Source organism: Arctopsyche grandis, chromosome 6, assembly GCF_051622035.1.
Source record: "Arctopsyche grandis isolate Sample6627 chromosome 6, ASM5162203v2, whole genome shotgun sequence".
Classification (NCBI taxonomy): domain Eukaryota; kingdom Metazoa; phylum Arthropoda; class Insecta; order Trichoptera; family Hydropsychidae; genus Arctopsyche; species Arctopsyche grandis.
Window position 1 is genome coordinate 34145431 of NC_135360.1, and position 18671 is coordinate 34164101.

The following is an 18671-nucleotide window of genomic DNA, read 5'->3' on the forward strand; positions in this document are numbered from 1 at the left end:
AAACCTTAAATGATTTTTAACAATATTGTCACGAATCTGAAATGAAGATGACGTATGAAAAAAGAATTTCAGCAGTACTGTCCCGAGTTTATGAAATAAGAAAAATTGCACTGCTGAAAAACCAGTTCTTAGATATGCGGAAAGATTCCATGGTAATTAGTTTATGTTGTGAAAAATTTTGTGTATTAAATCATAAATAAGAAGCGTGCTGAATGTTGAGAGTGATATGAAATTGGCTTAAAAAGCCTCGAGTCGCAAATTTTCCACAAGCAAATATAAGTAGCGAGTTATAACTATGTATATAAGTATGTTCTGGAAAATCCGTTTTCTTTATCCTATTAAAAATGCATTTTTATGCAAAAATGACACTTAACAATTATGTATCAGCACGAAGAGAGAAAATGTATGTAAAATAATAAAAAACATTGAATTGTGTTGAATATTAAAAAAATCCATTTAAGTTTAAATTTATTCACATTCAATTATAACATGAAAGTCATTATTTTGAAACTAAACAGTAATAATGACGTTGAATATATAGTTTAAATATCAATCCCACAATTATTGACTTTCAAGAGTGAAAACCAGTCAAACTCTCGGTCTGATTGTAGAATCTAACAGTTTAGACATGAACATCTATTACATTGATTACATTTACGATTCATCTAATTAAAATCGAGTTTACGAGAGAAGCTTACAATTTTACCAGAGAGAGAGAGAGAAATCAAACTTGACTTTTTCAGCTATACACAAATTCAGTAGTCTAAGAAATCGGCAACAAATTATAACAGAGCTGGAGTGCGACTGCGAAATGTGTAAGAGATATGTTAAACATCAATTCAACAACATCAAATTTAAACAATGCACTACTAGTACAGAAAATTAATTACTCTAATTATACATATTAAAAAAAAAATATCAATCACATTGATATTAATCAGTTTATCACAGTAAAAGGAAGAAAACATCAAACTTAGAGAATGCTTAAGTATAATTCTAAAGATACAAAATATATTATACACAAATTTACAAGAAGTCTGCTAATTTGAAATATTCATCCAAATATATAATAGTATATTTTATTTTTATCAATCACAAAAGTGAAACCCTAGATACATATACATAAATATATATATATATATATATATATATATATATATATATATATATATATATATATATATATATATATATATAAAGAGAGAGAGAGAGAGAGATGAATGAAATCGGCAAAAATTGTATTCGATATAGCAAATATCCATTAATATTTAATGCTTACGTTAAGTACCGGTGGGAGATTTAAAACAAATTTAATTCAAAACAGTCTTGTTAAATGTTCAAAGTTCAATTTTTTCCCAAGCTTATTTTATCATATAATTATACATGTAATGAGTGATCAAAAATAAAACATGGAAAAGTCTGTCAATTATATATATATATATAAAACATAAAATGTGATGTGACCTAATTAATATAACCGGCTGTCAATAAATAATATGAAAAAATAGAGCTGACAAAATACATTAATATATGATCAACGTAAATATAATACTGAAATATATATAAAATAGTGAGAATTCAAATTATTACATTATAAAGAATTTAGACGACAGACAAACAAAACGCATACGAATCATTAAATTTTTGTTAATATATTTTTTGTCGGCATTTAATTGTGAAAATATTGATTTGCTTTAAAGCATAATATATGTATGTATGTATACGTGTTTATATAACAGTAACAATAATGTTTTAGAGATCAGCACAATAGTTTGATACATAAATATATTTTAAATAATCTAAATTCCGTCACAGTCATACTCGAGCACAGTCTTGTGATAGAAGAGAAGGTACCTGAAACGTAAACATCAACATTTAATTTCACCATTTTATATTTACATACAATACAATATGATAAGAAGAGATCAACCATTATATATATATAAAAATGTATTTACCCTTCACTATCTAATACTTCTCGGAGAGAAGCGCGCGTTATCATGTGATCATCACATTTGAACCAACAACCCTGCATCTGCCTAACGTAGGCCGTGTAATGTCCGGCGTCCAGAGAGCCCAGATGGTTCACGACGGCGAACAGGGAATATCTGTTGTCGGCGAATATGGCTTCGTCTGATTGCGTGCCCGAAGCTTCCGCATTGTTATTGTTGTGATGTCTGGATCTCGTGTCGGCGTTCTGCTGTCTCTTGTGGCTGGACATGAACGGCGTCATATCGAGCTCGGCGGGGAATGAGATGAATGTGGATATTTTCCTATCGATTTGACTAGAGTGTTCGAACCGCTTCAGGTGAAAACTGGCGACGATGGGGAGCGTCTCGAGCGACAGCTGCTTCGTCGACTCCTGATACGCCCTGCAGTTGGAGCATTTGATCTTAGCGCCCGAGCCGAGGTGTTCCGCTCTGGTGAACCTCTCGAGGCAGCCCTGGAGGGATCCCGGACCCGCCACGTCCAAGGATATGTCCCAAAAGGGGTCGATCGTGGTCGAGACGCCACTGCACGCCTGACAGACCACGTCGCTCTGCAATCCTCCGGTGAATATTTGATCGATGATGCAATCGCAACGAGCGTTGCCTTCCTTTTTCTGAGATGTTTCCTCCATTCCATTCCGGCAATGTCTGAAACGTACACAAAAGCACAGTTCCGATTAACGACGAACTTAAATGCACATCGATGATGCATATATCCCTTTGAGTGCTGACGTCTTTTCTGTTGAAAGCCCACCACGCTGTAAATTTCACCAATATTTTCAACTAGAATTATTAAGAAATCCAATAGAAAGCCGGTATAAAAATTGTAGCCAATTCAAACAAACCCTAGATAACTACAGCCGAGGATTTCGAGTTTTGTAAAGGTGTGTTTAAACTCTCTAATAAATCTTGCAACAATATAAAATGAACAAAATAAGTCTATTAATGAATGTATTCATCCAAAACTAGTTCCATCTTCTTCGTTGCTGTTAAAATGTAACGCTCACAATCTAAAATACTCGGCAGCTAGAAATTTCCATATGGAAATAATGCTATGGTTATAAATTCAGAAATTCCCATGTAAACCTGTCTTTATAAACGTTGACAAATGAATGACACGGATTACACGACCCATATTCAAAGCAGTTTTTTTTAATGCTACCTGGAAAGGCTTAGCGATTAGCATTCTTGTTTACTTTGTACGCCAATTGACGTTTTTCAGGCCCGTGCGTCAGCATTCAAAGGGATATATAAATATACACATTTCATATGACAATGACAATCAGCTGGAGTTTATAAAATTGAATGTTTATACAGGTTAAAATCTACATATCATACATAGTTTCATTTAATTATTTCATAATATTCCATCGCCATTGTGTTGATTTGTGTCATTTTATACGTCCACCAAAAATCGGTAAATGTATACATTAAATGGACGAATAAATCGTGTATACTACATAATATGTATATAGAAAGTACCGATGCAAAACGTCAAGGGTCGCTATGAAGAATTCATGAGCGTCTTGTTGCTCGTATCCCGCCAAATGACGTGCATGTGTCCAGATCAAATGTAATAAGCGGTGAAGAATCAACGGCGTCTTTGAACCCGAGTAAAACTCCTAAAAATATAACACAAATTAAAAACATGCTAAACACTTTTTATTTCATCTATGCAATGGGGATAAATTTTACTTGAAATAATTTGGAAACTTCACAAACTAAACATTTTCCAGGACCACCTGTGGATACTTTACATTTGTGTCTCTCGCCGAGGAAGTAGTCTCTTAACAGTGGAGTGTGAATGAGGGCCTGCGGTTAAAAAAAAATCAAATTAAATCAAACGAATCGGTCAATAGAACGAGTGGTGTCGTCAATGGGTTTCCAAACTGCACACCGTTTTAATACTATCGACGCATTTCGGCAACTCTTTGGAAACCCACCGGATGCCAGCAATGAATAGAACGAAAAAGTAATTACTTGGACTATACAATTCATGAAACAGGTCGATCCTAAGTTTTGCAGTCCCCTGAGACCGATCGTCGTCATCGGACTGACTACCCGGCGCTTCCGGAGGCGTCTAAGAGCGGTCGCGTCTTGTGAGTTTGGCAGCCACGGCATGTACGGAGCACTCATTCCTAAAGATCTGAAAGTCCATAGAGTTAGATGCGTCGCAAAGGGTCATCGTTGTGACCACAAGTGTGTGCGATGACTCACTTAGTTTCCTTTACCCTATTAAGGTTTGCAATTTCAGTCAATTCTCTATCGTAAATGTAGTCTTGGCATTGAGCGCAGTATATGTTTCCATGCGACAAGTCCACGTACAGGAAATGTTTTTTAGACTTTGAATGTTCTTGTATGTGGCCCGCATAGCAACCGAAGAATATGCAATGCAGGCAGGAATGTAGTCTCGGACCGGGCATACTGCATGTGAAGCACAAGCATGATGTAGCCTGAAACATATGTTTTATATTTTATTTTTAAATAAGACTGTGCCGGCATCACTGGTCACTAAGGCCGGATACATAAGTATTTTATACACAGGAAATCATTCGCTGTCATGATTCAATGGCAATGCTCAAATTTTTGATCAAAATGCAAATAAAACAATCAGTTTCATATTTAAATGATGTATTTCCAATATCAAAGCTTTAACTAGTGGGCTTTGGTTCTAAACTAATGCAAAAATGATTGTTGCAACTTCACATGCCAATTGCTTCCACTACCCACTAGTTATTCCATTGTAGTTAGTTTAGAAATGAAGCTTAAATAAATAAAGCTTTAATATTTTAAATAAAAATTAAAAATAAATAGTTTTACTCACCAAAAAAAAAAAATCTCAATGTAATTGGCATTAAACATATGCTAACATATTGACAAGATATTTACCCCATTTTGTTAATTTTGAACTTATAGTTAACTTGTCAGTAGAAAATTTTCATTGGATTCCATTTTTTTTATATACATATATAGACAAGTGAGATTTTATTGATTGGAATATCTTAGCCGAGTAATAGCTATATCGTATGTTTCTTCCTACAGTCAAGTTAAATAAAATGCAGTACAGATAAAGGATGATGAGCCTAAGGTTTAACTACCATAGAATAGGATTTGATCAAAAAAATCTCTACATAGTGTTTCATAAGAGTAATATACCCCCAAAAAGCTGGAGAATTGAACAGGCACTCGGATTAAATACTATCTCTCTTCGCGTACAAGTAACGAAGACATTTTCTTTGAACTTTTTCCAACTTGAGGGAACAATCATTCAGCTGGGATAACAAATGATCGACTCGGTCCAGAGCAGACTGAGCACCAACGTCATAGTTTTCGACGAAGAGATTGCGCAATATGTTAGTGCAAAATTGGTTATACAAACAAGGGTTCATATGAAAATAGTATAGTGGAGTATACACCTTGTAGCTGCGAGCTTCGTAAGAGGTGCAGGCGACGAAAAAGGCGTGTACGATCTTGTAGGGCTCGGTGCCTTTGGCCGCCTTGAAGTTGGTCAAGTGCAGACAGCCGGTATCGTTCATCTTGTCGCCAATTTCAGGTACTGAATTGACAGGCAGTGTTGTGGTAACCGAAAGGTTACCATTACCATTACCATTACCACTGTTCGCCGCTTGCGCTGTCACACCGGCTTCGGCTTGTTTGTGCTGCGGTATTCCGCGCTTCTACGCCATTTTTGATGAAGCGGAGATGGAAATGGGTACTCGCGTTGCATACCGCTACGTTGGTGTCATGGCGATTTTGCGTCTTATAACCCCGCGTTTATAACGCACACCAGCTGGTCGTTTGGCCGTACACGCCATGTACGCCTATCCTTCGATTGGCGCGAATTCAGCTCGGTTTGCACAATTTTGGTTTCATACAGGATCATGAAGTTGTGAATAATCGGGCGACTTTGACTGCTTTTTTGTGGCAAAACTTCTTTATAAATTGTTTTGACGGCGACGTCAACCTCACGAAGCGCTACAATTCTGAAATATTGTACAAAACTAAAGTGGAGTGATGGTGTTATGGCTCAACTTGAAAACTACATATATAAATCACGGATGCTGCGTATGAAAAACGTGGTAATTGGATTATTAGTCACATCACGATCGCCCAAAAGACAATTTTTGCCATGAAAATCTCGAATACAGAATATTTGGCACTCGAGCTCTCGTTAGTATGATAGTCATTGTTAGTATGATGGACTTTTCGGCTGCCATATGTTTCGTTATAGAGATTTTAGTGACTTTTGGGCGAGCGCTTTGTGACTAATAATCACCGAACCGAAAAATGTATTTGTAAGCAATAATATTAGCAACGACAAACGGATTATTTCACACATTGCGATCGCGCACACGACAATCGAAATTTTTGTGATGTGTTCAAGATGGGATACGGACTATTCCGCAAAAAGCGATCTCGCACACGTCACTAAAATCTCGATCATGGCACTCGAGTTCTCGTTAGTACAATATTTCGCGTGGATTGATAGAATTTTTGGTTGCCAGATGTTCCGTGATCGAGATTTTAGTGGCGTGTACGAGATCGCTTTTTGCGGAATAATCACCGAATTGTTCAAAATAGCTTTGTGAGGAATAATCACCGAACCATTAGCAATTCAAATTTGCGATTGATTTTCGCGAAAGTATTTCGCTTCCTGTTAAATTTATTATGGTCTTTTTGAAGATAACTATGATTGTAAGACTAAATTTACCACTTTATTTTAAAGTTTTTGAGCTGCTTTTGTTTCATCTTAAATAAATAAATAAATAAGTGTTTCTGTTGTAGGCGGGGTAGGTAAGTGTTGACCGTATCCCGGCATAACGAAACACTGTTGTGCTAGTTTTATAAAGTTTTATTGTTTGCCTATGGTTGTACAAAGGTATGGTATTTGTGGGCAAAAGTATGTCGTTCAGCGGTCTCTGGATATGGTAGAGTGTCGCTGGCTCGGCATTCAGCTATGTTCAGAAGGTCTCTGGATGCGGCAGTGTGTTGCTGGCTCGTTGTTCGGCTATGTTCGGAAGGTCTCTGGATACGGCAGTGTGTTGCTGGCTCGTCCGGCTGGTTGATCTTCCAAGTCCGCGTAGTGTAGTGGTGGCTGGTCAGGAGCTGTATGTTGACTGGTCTGCTGTTGTGTGTCGACGCTTGCTGCTGTGGGTCGACTGGCGTTGTTTGGGTTGTACCTCCTTTTATAGTGTTTCTGGAATGCTTGGTGGAAGTGGTTATTGATGCGTACGAAAGGAATTTGCTTTCGTCGAGGCGTCGAATTTTCTGGAATGCTTGGTGGAAGTGGTTGTACGAGCATTTAGTTTGTTGATGCGTACGAAAGGAATTTGCTTTCGTCGAGGCGTCGAATTTTCTGGAATGCTTGGTGGAAGTGGTCGTACGAGCATTTAGTTTGTTGATGCGTACGAAAGGAATTTGCTTTCGTCGAGGCGTCGAATTTTCTGGAATGCTTGGTGGAAGTGGTTGTACGAGCATTTAGTTTGTTGATGCGTACGAAAGGAATGCACTTTTGTCGAGGCGTAGTATTTTCTGGAATGCTTGGCGCTGTTCCGCTCGATGTATTTTGTTGTTGCGGAATATTCTCGAAGGTTTCGATGACGATGACGACGACGAGATTCCTACACTGTTTACTACATTAGTTTAATTAATTATTTCAATATAAATATGAAGGTTTTTGGACCGTTTCCCAGCCTATGGAAATTCAGTTGAATTTTGAAGAGGATCTTTATTACTCGATTAATACAGGTGTATTTGTATGTACAGCGAAGTAGGTAAAGGATTCACTGGAACGAGCTAGGTCGAGTTCCTGAAGCTCACTGGCATCTGGGGACGATGCACTGGTTTATAAAGGTGTTGCTTGAGCAACGCGTAGCTGTACTCGTTGCTTGAGCAACGCGTGTACTCGTGATTGCGTATCTGGAGCGAGTCGAATCGCCTTTATGGGTAAGCTGGACAAAGTATTTCGGCCATGGGTAACTTTCGTGTACGAGAAGAGGACACGATGATGTCATTTGTACAGATTAAGTTCGATGAGGGATATAGGTGATATCACAAGTCGTGCTATATCTCTACAAATAAGTAGTAATTATTATATGACTAATTATTGTATTTTGCATATTTATGTAGATGGAACTTAATTTTTTAATAATTAGTAAAAAGTATCTCGAATACACAAAACGATGCTTATTATCAGTAACCACACTTGCACAACTACATACAATCGCTGTCGATAGTAGCGCAGTAGAAAGAAAACATGTTATATAAGATAAACACTCTGTGGAGATGGTCACGAACCTAGATGTTACGGTCTGCTGAAATAAAGTAAAAAATCAGTGTTGTGTCAGATGGTGGTGACGTTTGGCGTTCGCCGCTGCCACGATGGCCGAAGCGAACCTTCAACCCGATTCCACTGAGGTAATTCCCACAATTCCTTTCCGACGCGGACATTTTAACAATTCCAACAGAATAATAGCGAACTCTTTCCACGCAGGAAATACGCCGGCCGCTCGTCGACGTCGAGTTTCAAGTTTCCCAAGTGATCGAAAGACTGGAAGCCGGGGCCGGCGCCGGCGACCGAAACGACCAAATCCACCGGAAGCAGAGCGCGGGCTTCCTCATACCGGAAGAGTCTTCCTTGGACGAGATCATTCAGAGCATAGAGAATTTAATCTGCAAGAGCGATAGCGGGACGATAGAGGATGGTACGTGGCCGCTTCCGCCGCTCAATCGCATCTCGAGGATATCCGTGTTGGCTCACAGCGTGGCGGCCTACGCCGGTAGCCTCGAGCGGACTCAACTCCAAAAGATGAGTGCTCAAATCAACTCCGACACCACTCGATGGCTCAGCCATCTATTCAGGTTGTACCCCACACACTTATCCAACTTATCTTATTAAAACATTGTGCAATATTTAAGTGCGTATTTAAGAATTTGAAATTAAATGAGAGAGTATTTACCTTCCACATAAGTGTCTTATCGATGGGAATTATGAAAAGTGTGACTATATTAGACAGTGGAACAAGTGAGGGCGAAATATCATGAGAGATATGTACTAAGTTAATAAAAGGATACATGATAGGCTTACAAACTATTGAAAATGTGTGAGGTTAAGCGATCGAGTGCTATAATGACGATGGTTATATTTCAGATTCATCGATTGTAACGCTTGCTATCATCACGACCAGCTCGAGGGCCTCGTCAAAGTAACAAGACTGATGTTGCACTATAAATATCCACGTTATTTAGAAGACGGAGGTGTGAATTGCACAAATCCTTTATATATTTATGTATTATTGGTGATTTATTTATTATTATTATTGATTTACAAATGTTTTCAGGTGGAGCTTTAATGAATCAACTGCCATGTATTTATAGTTCTGTTGCAAGTCCTTTAGGTGTTGTCCAACATTTGTGCAGGCAACTCGGACTGCCTTTAGCTTGCATAAGACCTGTTCCAGTCAACACTGTATTCGGTTAGTAAATATTATACATGTATTGCAGAAGTCTCGTGTGAGTTTTGTAATTGATTTCATTGGGTTTTTTCCAGGTTCTAATCAGACTATGGACGTCGCCGCCATACAACGTATGATAGCCGAAGACGTCGCCGCTAATAGGATTCCTCTGATCGTGTTGGCCGATGCCGGCACGACGATAGCCGGTCATTCAGATAATATTTTTAGATTGCACGAGCTGTGTCGTCTTCACGATTGTTGGTTGCACTTACGAGGACACGCTCTCGCAGCTTTAGCCATCACCCATGGAAATTCCACCATTGTCAGTTTAGTTTATGCGATGCAGTTGATTGTAATTGGATTATGAAAATGATTGGTCTCTTTGTTCATTTCAGCCGCCGAGAATTTCTGATTCCATAACGCTTCCTCTCGGTACGTGGTTGGGAATCCCTGGATTGCCGACAGTTGTATCCTTTAATGGCGATCGTCAAATGTGTAGTATGTACGGCGTAATTTCGGATTATTGCTGATTAGCGGTTTTTTTATGGATGTTTGTGAAGTCGAGTGGAATTATGTAGATAACGAAAAATGTGTTTATGTTTTCACAATGAATGTATTACTTTTGATATCTGTATAGATATTGATATACGGCTGTCTGTGAGGTACTTCGAAGCTATAATTTTTAGCTAAATTTATGCTTATGTTATTACTAGGTTGTAATTTGAAGCTTCTAGTAATTAGTTAATTACTTATATATACATATAAATTTGCAACTATCGAAAAAATATCGGTTGTGTCCAGCCTATGACATTGAGGAAAAATAGTATTAAAAACGAAATTCTTTTAATGATATACACATTCATGTCACACATATTTTCTAGAAACCGTTGAAATGTGATCTAGGATGTCGTCATCACAAAACTTAATTGATACTTCGTATATATGTTATAGTCGAAGTGTTTCTCACTTTTTGTCATGTCATTATGAATGTATGTTGGCGAAGAAACAGCAATTCTGAAGATATTGGGATGTTGACTTGTGATTTCCGGAGTTTGATGACTTATTTTTAGGAATATTGTCCTTATGATTTGCGCAGACACTTTATAGACTTTTAGAATCAGGAGCTGGTGCGAGGGGCAGAGAAGGAGCGCTGCCTTTGCTCGCCGGCTTGACTTCGGATCATTCGGCGAGACGTTTGACTTCTCTTCCGCTGTGGGCCACGCTTTGTGCTGCCGGCCGGAATGCAATTCTGGCCCGACTCACGTCTGCCTTCCACAGTTGTGCGCTAGTTTGGGCCGAGGTGGCCAAAATGCCATGCATTAGGATTCTAGTACGACTCCTTTTGAATTGAACTCGTTTTATAATTGAATAGTTTGGAGGTTTTATTGTGTTTTAAACGTCAACAGAGCAAACAACCGGGAGGAGAAGGCGGTGCCTATTCGTTAGCCGATCTCACATCTAAACCGTTGAACATAGCAGTGCGTATAAAATATTTTTATGTGCTATTTACAAATTTATCATCAGATAACGTTACACGCTAAAGATAAGAAAATTAAATAAAATGAATACATACATAAATTATCTATTATTTTCAGCTAATATTTGAAGTGGCGGTATCTTGCGTTGTTTTCCAATTTATACCCCAAGTTTCCAAAGATATGGTGTTGGGAAGGGTGCCGTCTTATTATGACAAGCTCAATTCATGGCTCGGACAAATCTTACAAAGGGATACAGATCAGGTTTATATATTTTTTATATACTGTATAAGTAGTATTGGGTATCAATCATTTTCAACCATCGTATATAGCAAGTTTAATAATTCGTTTTGTGTAATTTATATTTAGATTAATATCGAGATTTGTGAATCGGAAACGTATGGTGTTGTGCTGCGGTATTGTCCGTTGGAAGCGCCCGATGAGAAATGGAAGCCTGATGATGAGGCGGTGCTGACGGAGAAGTTGGAATCATTTTCCTTGTGTTTGGAGCAGCAGCTCGACATACTGATGGCGACTGTCACTCACAAAGAGACGTTTTTGAAGTTGGTCGACCAAAATAATACTTTGCGACTCGTCGAAATGCCCAGCTGGGCGGGTGAGTTTTCGATTCCTCGTCTGCTCGATTTGGGTTGAATGTTGCGTTTAAAATTTTTTGTGTTTCGTCAGGTCTCGGCGGAGTTCGGTATGTGCCGGAAGGTTGGGAAGAACTACTCACAGACCAGGCTAAAGAGGAGTTGAATTCTTTGAATATGTCGCTGGTTGATAGTTTGCGAGCGACCGATGCGGCATTCTCCCTAGGCGAAGGCAGTGACGGTCTCGTTTGTGTCAGGTATAGCTGTTGTTGGATGTCGTTATTTTATTTTATGTTGATCTATGAATTTGTTGATGATTTTCAGCTTTTTATTGAATGTATTTTTTTACTATATGTATATGTACTTGTGAACCTATTTTACTTTATCTATGTACGTAGTAACAATAGATGAAGTTTTGTGATCATGCGAAAATTCGAACTCGAGATTTTGACTGATTCGAACTCAGAATCGATCACTGATCACGTTTTCATGATGTTTGGGGAGTTTTTGATACAATGTAAATTTTTTTCAAATTTTTAGTTGACCGGACATGGTACCTCCCCTTTAAGGTGTCCTCTTTTTTTTTAAGTTTTTGAATTCAATTATCTCCCAAACCGTTAACTAAATCAGACTGAATTTTTTTTAAATTTTAAATTTTATACCGTAATTATTAAATATTTTTACTTGAGAGAAGCGAGGTTTATTATGTTTTTCTCAGAAACCTTTTCATTTATTGTGCTGAAATTTCATATCTATAAGTTTAAGCTTAATACAAAGTTATATATAAAATATGGTGGGCATCCATCAACCTGAAGTGGCAGTTTACTCTTGTTCGATTTTTCTTCCACTACTTTTTTCGACCCTTTTAAACATGTGTGCTCTTCACGAGAAAATTCAAGTATAATCCTTGTATCAATGTGATGAAAATAAAAATAAAAAACACCAAATTTAATAAACCGGAAGTGGGATTTTTTCCTCTTAGAAAAGTCAATGTTGTGACCACCCGATTTTTTCCACACCCCTGATTATATCAAGCTGAAAATTTATCTTTGTATTCTTTATTTACTAACTTAGAGCTGCTAAGGTTTATTTCATTATTTTATTTTGATCTTTTAAATTATTTTTATTTTCTTGATATTTTAATGTGTATATTTTAAGTAATAAAAAAAATTTGAACAAAATCAGACAACCAGAAGCAGAACCTTTGTCTTGTGTTAATTTCCCTACATTTGCGCTCAATTGCTGGTATGTGTGAACGTGTATGTATGTTTAATTATCGAATTTTGGTTTGTAACCTTCTTATATTTCTCAAATACATAGATAAAGTCGTGGGTTGGTCACATCCGAATTTTTTTTTATTAAAGAATACCCCCTAAAAAAGCTTACTACATATAGGCAAAGTTGTATTTTGTGATGGTTTTAACAATCATTGTCAATTATAATCCAGTAAATTCACTTAATATCAAAAAATCTACATTCATAGTTTATTTTACTATTTGAATTATATTTTTATATTTTTATATACCTATAGTTTAATTACAAAACCACAAAAAAAAAAATCAATGAATGTAAAAAAAAATTGATTTAATCCTTAAAATTGATACGTTATCTATTTCATTAAATATGTACGTTTTCTTTTATTAGATTCGGCATGGTTACGGCTGATACTGACGTTGAAGAGTTACTTAATTTGGTGGTGTGCGTAGGAAAAGAGTTTGAAGAGAATTCTAAAGTTTTAGAATCGATGACAGAAATTGTTAAGAAAGGTATAATAAATAAAATCAGTTTTTATTGAATTGTTTATTTACTTTGTATTGATTTTTTTTTTCTTAATTGTAGGCATAGAAGCAGCGACGATCGATTTACAGCGCGAGACTTCCGAGAGACTGTGGCAAGAAGGTTTATTAAGACACGTGCCGGTGGTGGGTCGAGTAGTCGATTGGTGGAGTCCTCCACCGCCGGCCGGAGTACGCGGACGAACTCTCAACCTCCGACAAGGAACCCTCGAATCAACGGAGAATATTTACAAGTATTTTCAATTAGCAATGTCGAATACGAGTTGGATGCATGTTAACTGATTGTTTGGACGCCTCTTTTCAGGTATCATATGCAAATTCCGAGCGGTACTATTCCGCACGGTGTTTCCAAAGCTCCTCCGCCTGCTATGGTCCAAACGCCCGTCGGAGAAGGTGTGAAACTTCCGGAGAGTATGAATTCGTCTCATTCGAGAACGTCGAGTCATAGTTCGACGACTACGGTTCAATCTTCGGGTCAGCCGCCCCAATTATCTCAAGTCGTAATCGAAGACAATAGGCTAGGAAATGCAGATGCCAACAAAACCTAAGTGCAATTTTTACTTCAACTTTTCTTTTTGTTTCGAGAAATTTGTACAAAATTTTAGCTTTTCCGGTATGATTGAAGTATTATAATATGCACCGTGTTTTTTATGGTAAGGAATTGGCTATTATCATTACAATATGTATTAATTGACTATACATACAACTATGCATACAACCTGTATTTTGAATTAAATGGTTAAAGTAAAGTTAGTGAAAAATCAAGACTATAAACGCGAATTTTGATTGTTCATTACTTTAATGTTAATATGTATAGTCAATTGAGTATACATACATTGTGTATAAATAGCCATATCCTTTAATTTATACTGGTTTTTGTATGACTGCATAATTAACATGTCGTTGCTATATGTTAATCAATATGCTACAAAGTATTAGTGAGAAAATACGCACTTCGAATTTTTTTAAAACACTACATGTACGTATCTGATCTCACAATGTCGCATGTGACATTCCAGGCATTTGAATTTTTTATTTATTTGATATAAGATTGTTTTATCTCCTTAGCACGTTGTAAGAACCTGCGATTTGTTTATTATTTATATATATAATAATATGTATTATAATACATAATAGGTACATTGCAAAAAAAGTATACATAGTAAATATTTCTTCTTTATATATTATATATTATAGTTTTCCCCGCACAATATGCTTTCGATATACATTTTTATTCACTATCTGAACTTGTTTCTAATTTTCGACTGAAAGAATTCACAATTAGGGTAAAATGTCATTACAAGTACAATTATTATAGTTTTGTTTTTTTTTAGAGTTGATATTCATACCTACTTACATTATATATTATATGTATCGCAAAAAAAAAGTAAAGTCTGTATTTATTTAGAAATTGTACAATCGAATTGTACGCTTGCATTGTATGCATTTTATTTTTAATATATTCAACAAATTATTATAAATTTATCTGATGAAGATAAATTGATAAAAATAAATAAAGATAATGATTTATAATGACTATTTTATTTTTAATATCAAATATTTTTGTAAAAATTATGTATTTTTAATAGTGTATCATTATCATTACAAGAACAACCTTTGGTGGGTATTTTGGCTCTGTCTAACTTGGTCGTCCTTTAATTTTACATTTACAGTTGAGAACCTTATCTCACTGCACTGGAGTTATGTCTCCAAGATATGAAGATACTGGAGTTATGTCTCCAATATGCACTTATGTCTCCTAGACGTATTTAAGAACAGGTTTCATCGGGATGTAAGAGTAAGCGAGATTCAAACAAACGTTTTAGATCAAAGTAGCACTTGTATACAGTTGTTGTCAGTGCCATTTATCAGTGAAAACTATTAATTGAAGATGCATACTGGTGCATTCCTTGAGATGTTTTAACTCTAGACCATTCCTTAATTGGTTGTTTCTGTCTTAAGCTGCTGGAGGTCCATCTTTCGTTCTCCACCTATTGACTATAACCATAACATTACTGTTGGCTATGATTAAATTGCTCGCTAGATGGTAGGCTAATATTAATATTCACAAGGCTAAACCATCTGCCTACAAGCTCAGATATATCTTTCATAATGGATGAAAGATCCCTGTTTTTGCTTTATTTGTCAAATCAGACAAAGAATTTAATCTAAAATGTAAAACATGAAAGTGGAAGATTTATATAAAATTATAATATTGTTTTGACAAAGTCAAGCATTCCAAATATCTACAAGTTGTTTTTATTTGTCAGTAAATGTGTTTTTTTGTGAAAACTAGAAAAAACCATTAGCCGATTAGGATTATCTATTGTGGTATTGGTATAGGCCGAAGAGTATTTTTACAATAAATCAGTCATCGTCAGGATTCTGTTCAATAGGTAAGGTCCTTTAATTTTGTATCTTACATTTATTGGTTCTGAATTAATTATCATACGTATATTAAATTGTTTTATTTTTAGAAGAAGGCTTTCGTAAAACACTAAGAAGAAACAAGATGATAGAATTGAAAGCTAAACCCGAATTTATGACGAAACGACTTGAATATTTTTATGAATCTATGAAAAACGAAAAACATGTCGATATGCCAATCTCTGTTAATGGCCGGAAGTACTACATACATTTATTCCTTCTCTAAAATTATGTTAATTTAAAATGTCACTTCTAATGATTGTTCTTTGTTATTGCAGCTTCTATTCGCATATGATAGTACTGACGGCGTGCAGTCAATTTTTCGATAGCGACGAAACTTCATTGAATGAAGCTTTGTCTGGTTTCGACTTCCCGGTTATAGAAGCAATGCTAAGCTATTGCTACCTTGGAGAAATACGTAAGTCGCAAAAACAACTCGTTTGATATTTTTATTATATTAATTTAATATTTTAAATGTACTTACAGTCATCGACGACAAGCACTTTGAAAAATTCATGGAGCTGGCCAAAAAACTAAATATGAATAGTATTGACCCTCGACACAAATTTATCGACCACACTAATTGTTTGGAAGTCTTGCGTCTTTCGGATGATCCAATTTCAAGGATGATCCAAGGAAAAGGCGATGCGATTGACTCTCGATAACTTCAAGACTGTAGGTATCGATTATGTAAAATGCATTATTATTCCTGATCTATGCTACATTTTCATTTTTGATTCAGTTACATATAACCCCAAGTTTCTTGAGTCTGCCAGCTACCATTCTGGCCGAGATCCTGGCGTCGGAAGAAATAAATGTGGACTCTGAAGAAGATGACTTCAATTCCCTTAAATTATGGGTGAATTCTGATGAAGTAAATCGTAGAAGTGAATTATTAAATCTGTTGAGTTTGGTGAAGTTTCTGCTGCTTTCGATTCAGGTATTTGAAAATTATTTGATATTGAATAAAATCTAATAATAATTTTCTCGAATAATATGTCATCCTTCCAGTTTCTCGTCATGAAATCTATTGACTTCTGTTCTTTGTATCCAGAGTGCAATGCAATAATTAAACAAGCAATAAAATCAATTTTACCCAATTATCAATGCTTGGAGCAAAATGAAAGTCTTCGTAGCAAAAATGACAAAATAGTCATCATCGGAGCTGAGACTATGTGACAGGTGGGCGTATTGACAAAGATGGAAATTCTAAATCGACTAATGAAGTGCAAGTTTATTCAGTTGAGTGCAATACTTGGTCTTATAATGCTCCAATGATACAGGGAAGAGAAAACCACTCTGTAAATATATATTTATTGATTCATTTATAAATGCATTAATGAGAATCATGAATGTTATAGTATATCTGATTTAACTGCTTTTAGAGCATTACAATTACAGGAAGGCTTTACGTTGCCGGTGGTTATAATGCAGAAACACAATCATTTTTAGATAGCATTGAGTCTTTTGATCCCGATTCTAATTTATGGACAGCTTATTGTAGACTGCCATATCTAGCTTCTGCAATCAGTCTTTGTTTCTATCGAAATAAGTTTATTTGCATGGGTGAGCTTTTATTTGTTCCTAAGTATGATAATGTTCCTGACAATTGGTCAGGGTTTGGTTATTGATTGTTTTAATTTTCAGGTGGACATAATGGAAAGACAAGTTTGAGTAATGTTTGGGAATATAACACCACGAGTAAAACTTGGAAATCTTTAAAAAGTCTCAGCAAAATCAGATATTGTGCAGTTGCTCATGTCATACCATATTATTCCATTGTTTGATCTTAAGTTTAAAATTTGTCAATTTTATAATATTAATTATAATAATAGTAATATTCTTGAAACCAATACATATATTTTATTATAATTTAATTATATTGTATGCAATAATTTAATGTAAAATAAAAAGATTGTTATTTATGTACATACTGGAAGTTTTTTTTTGTTCTATATGTATATGTACATATATGTATGAAAATATACATACATATGTATGTATATGTAAATAAAATTTATGAAGTGTGGGATAAGAAACAAAACTGATAATTTGTATCTATCGCGCACACCTCAGGCTATGCGATAAAAATAGAGAGTGATTTCCATCGTGCGCCACTGCTTTATATATGGATAAAGTAATGACTTCTATACCGAATGTAATAATTGAGATTACACTAGAAATTTCATTAAGTTGATAGTTTGGCTTCACCATTGCAAATTTTAAGTACTACATGTTAAAGATGAAAGTTTCAGTTTAATCCATGACATTAATAACGAGAAAATGCCAATTTTCGTGCGACAGGAGATGCGCGCGCGCGATTTTTGTAGCGGTGGTTATTCTGGTAGCGATTCACATTTGGGATGTAACCTGTGGAAAGAGACGTGGCATAGTATGGGGTTTGCGCATGCGTATGCTCATCGATTCAATCGGCCAACAAAATAATCTTTTTTCAAAAAAAAATTAAATTATTAATTCCGTTGATCCGAATTGCGACATTTTACCGAGTGCATAATAATGTGCACACAGGCCATTAGTATAGTATAGAGAAGTAGGCTGCCTGAACTGACATCTTAGTCTGCTACTCTGCATTATATATGTACTGGTTGAGTGATGTCATCTCGCTTTCGGAAGCTGGAGGTTATCTTTTGTCTGCGGGTGACGAAGTTTTCACGAGCATGAGGTCAGGTCAGTGAACTGGGACATTGTCCTCGAGTAGCGAAAATAATCCCAGGCGAGGCTAGCTCCGCATGTTCGTACAGGAGTGTGACGATGCCATCGGACGACCAGTGGCATGCGGTGGAATTCTCTCTCTTTTTGTCGTACAGCCTTACTTAATGTGCGTGAGCAGGATGCAAGGGGAACAGCCTGCTCCTCTTGTACCCTGCTCGCGCACATTAAAGGCCAGAACGCACTATGCGACGGCAAAGTTGATATA

The 18671-nt window shown here is 36.2% G+C and overlaps 3 protein-coding genes across 3 annotated transcripts; 2 read left to right on the forward strand and 1 right to left on the reverse strand.

Moving 5' to 3' along the window:
• Positions 1 to 1632: 1632 nt before the first annotated feature.
• not (ubiquitin carboxyl-terminal hydrolase nonstop) lies at positions 1633 to 5638 on the reverse strand. Its single transcript, XM_077432387.1, has 7 exons — positions 5405 to 5638; positions 4206 to 4441; positions 3969 to 4134; positions 3684 to 3800; positions 3471 to 3610; positions 1959 to 2636; positions 1633 to 1854 (listed from the first exon to the last, which is right to left on the reverse strand). The coding sequence occupies exons 1-7, from the start codon at positions 5522 to 5524 to the stop codon at positions 1800 to 1802; spliced, it is 1512 nt and encodes a 503-aa protein (XP_077288513.1). The 5' UTR covers positions 5525 to 5638; the 3' UTR covers positions 1633 to 1799.
• Positions 5639 to 8322: 2684 nt separating this feature from the next.
• Positions 8323 to 14837, forward strand: LOC143912925 (pyridoxal-dependent decarboxylase domain-containing protein 1). The gene is made up of 14 exons (XM_077432386.1): positions 8323 to 8405; positions 8482 to 8849; positions 9139 to 9245; positions 9329 to 9463; positions 9538 to 9764; positions 9838 to 9909; positions 10539 to 10772; positions 10849 to 10920; positions 11038 to 11181; positions 11287 to 11533; positions 11605 to 11767; positions 13155 to 13276; positions 13350 to 13539; positions 13611 to 14837. Exons 1-14 carry the CDS (start codon positions 8370 to 8372, stop codon positions 13852 to 13854), a joined length of 2361 nt encoding a protein of 786 aa, XP_077288512.1. The 5' UTR covers positions 8323 to 8369; the 3' UTR covers positions 13855 to 14837.
• Positions 14838 to 15050: 213 nt separating this feature from the next.
• Positions 15051 to 17520, forward strand: LOC143912691 (kelch-like protein 25). The gene is made up of 11 exons (XM_077431988.1): positions 15051 to 15177; positions 15269 to 15353; positions 15650 to 15702; positions 15784 to 15931; positions 16012 to 16151; positions 16220 to 16380; positions 16476 to 16673; positions 16745 to 16865; positions 16916 to 17034; positions 17119 to 17299; positions 17381 to 17520. The coding sequence occupies exons 1-11, from the start codon at positions 15051 to 15053 to the stop codon at positions 17518 to 17520; spliced, it is 1473 nt and encodes a 490-aa protein (XP_077288114.1).
• The last annotated feature ends 1151 nt before the right edge of the window (positions 17521 to 18671 follow it).

Bases quoted from the DNA above. Each gene is read 5' to 3' on its own strand.
- LOC143912925 (XM_077432386.1), top strand. From the start codon at position 8,370: ATGGCCGAAGCGAACCTTCAACCCGATTCCACTGAG. The intron at 9,765-9,837 runs GTCAGTTTAGTT...TGTTCATTTCAG, and splicing joins CCCATGGAAATTCCACCATT to CCGCCGAGAATTTCTGATTC. The intron at 13,540-13,610 runs GTATTTTCAATT...GCCTCTTTTCAG, and splicing joins TCAACGGAGAATATTTACAA to GTATCATATGCAAATTCCGA.
- LOC143912691 (XM_077431988.1), top strand. From the start codon at position 15,051: ATGCACTTATGTCTCCTAGACGTATTTAAGAACAGGTTTCATCGGGAT. The intron at 16,381-16,475 runs GCGATTGACTCT...TTTTTGATTCAG, and splicing joins TGATCCAAGGAAAAGGCGAT to TTACATATAACCCCAAGTTT. The intron at 17,300-17,380 runs GTGAGCTTTTAT...TTTAATTTTCAG, and splicing joins AAATAAGTTTATTTGCATGG to GTGGACATAATGGAAAGACA.
- not (XM_077432387.1), bottom strand. From the start codon at position 5,524: ATGAACGATACCGGCTGTCTGCACTTGACCAACTTCAAGGCGGCCAAA. The intron at 4,135-4,205 runs GTGAGTCATCGC...ATGGACTTTCAG, and splicing joins AATAGGGTAAAGGAAACTAA to ATCTTTAGGAATGAGTGCTC. The intron at 1,855-1,958 runs GTAAATACATTT...TTTACGTTTCAG, and splicing joins GAAGTATTAGATAGTGAAGG to GTACCTTCTCTTCTATCACA.